General features: G+C 42.9%; 1 protein-coding gene across 1 annotated transcript; it reads left to right on the top strand.

The window, feature by feature from the left end:
* Position 1: 1 nt before the first annotated feature.
* Positions 2-670, top strand: LOC123230497 (vomeronasal type-2 receptor 26-like; the record flags this gene model as incomplete). Its single annotated transcript, XM_044656640.1, has 1 exon — positions 2-670. A coding segment is annotated over one exon (669 nt), but the record flags the coding sequence as incomplete, so codon positions are not given.
* Between the last annotated feature and the right edge of the window lie 760 nt (positions 671-1,430).

Raw genomic sequence — 1,430 nt, 5'->3', positions numbered from 1 at the left:
TCTCCTCATCTCTCTCACCCTCTGTTTCCTCTGCTCCCTGCTCTTCATAGGCCATCCTACCCCTGCCACCTGCCTCCTACAACAACCAGTATTTGGAGTTGTCTTCACAGTAGCTGTTTCCTCCATTTTGGCCAAAACCATCATAGTGGTTCTGGCTTTCAAGGGAATAAAGCCAGGGAGCAGGATGCGCATGTTCCTGCATCCTAGAGTGTCTGTCTATGTTGTCCTCATCTGCTCGGGGTTGCAAGTGATTTTCTGTGGCATTTGGTTGGGAACCTCCCCCCCCTTTCCAGAGGCAGACACACACTCTCAATATGGCTACATCATTCTTAAATGTAATGAGGGTTCTGCCTTTGCTTTTTTCTGTGTTTTGGGCTACATGGCCCTTCTGGCTCTGGGAAGCTTTATTGTAGCTTTTCTGGCCAGGAACCTGCCTGATACCTTCAATGAAGCCAAGTTCATTACCTTCAGCATGCTGGTGTTTTGCAGTGTCTGGGCCACTTTTCTTCCCACATATCAGAGCACCAAAGGGAAGGCCATGGTGACTGTGGAGATCTTCTCCATCTTGGCCTCCAGTGCTGGGCTTCTGGGCTGCATCTTTATTCCCAAATGTTATGTGATCCTCCTAAAGCCAGAGAGAAATATCCAGGGACAGATCAAGAATAAATGAGATTCCAGAGAGGCAAGATATTATCTGGAGCAGAACCTTACACTTTCTTTTCCTGGAATGATGGGCTTGAAGAATAATCCACATTCATCTAGCATAGTCATATTTATCTTTCTAAATGATGTTCAAACCCTAATTAGTGTATCATGACATTCACTCTGGATACTTTCCAATTTCACCTCTCATGTATGGATTGTATCTCCCACTTTTGATGACTACTGCCATTTTGACCATATTGATTCTAATTTTGATGCTGCTGCTATCAATGCCATGGGTTCAATTTCTCTGTTTATGTTATCTTGACTTTCTTATTGTTATTGTTATTTGAGAAGTCTGAGTATTTTGTGTTTTTTTATTCTTTTATGTACCTTGAATTTCAGTTCCTCTGTGTTTTCTCAATGGTTCAAAAACCTTACCCCGTTGTTCTCCGCCCCACTCCTCCTACAAGGACCACTCCTCAACCCAGAGAAACACCCTCCTCTTTGGGACAGATTGGGTTAGCCCAAAGTCAAGAGTGATGGTGCCTTCCAAGGTGTCCTTAGTGGATGGTGGGAATTGGGAACAAAAGTGACTCCAACTATGAACTCAGATTTTCAGGGGCTGAAACTGTTGGCTTTTCCTAGAAAATCCATAGGACAGGATCATTGTGATGGGGGCCACATTGGTGTATGGGATCCATACAACTAAAAAAAGTAGGAAAAAACAATTATAAACTAATTAAAAAACAAATTTGAAAGACTGAAAAATCATAGCAGAGATTAAG

Source organism: Gracilinanus agilis, chromosome 1 (genome assembly GCF_016433145.1).
Source record: "Gracilinanus agilis isolate LMUSP501 chromosome 1, AgileGrace, whole genome shotgun sequence".
Classification (NCBI taxonomy): domain Eukaryota; kingdom Metazoa; phylum Chordata; class Mammalia; order Didelphimorphia; family Didelphidae; genus Gracilinanus; species Gracilinanus agilis.
This window is presented reverse-complemented; position numbering and strand designations above follow the sequence as displayed.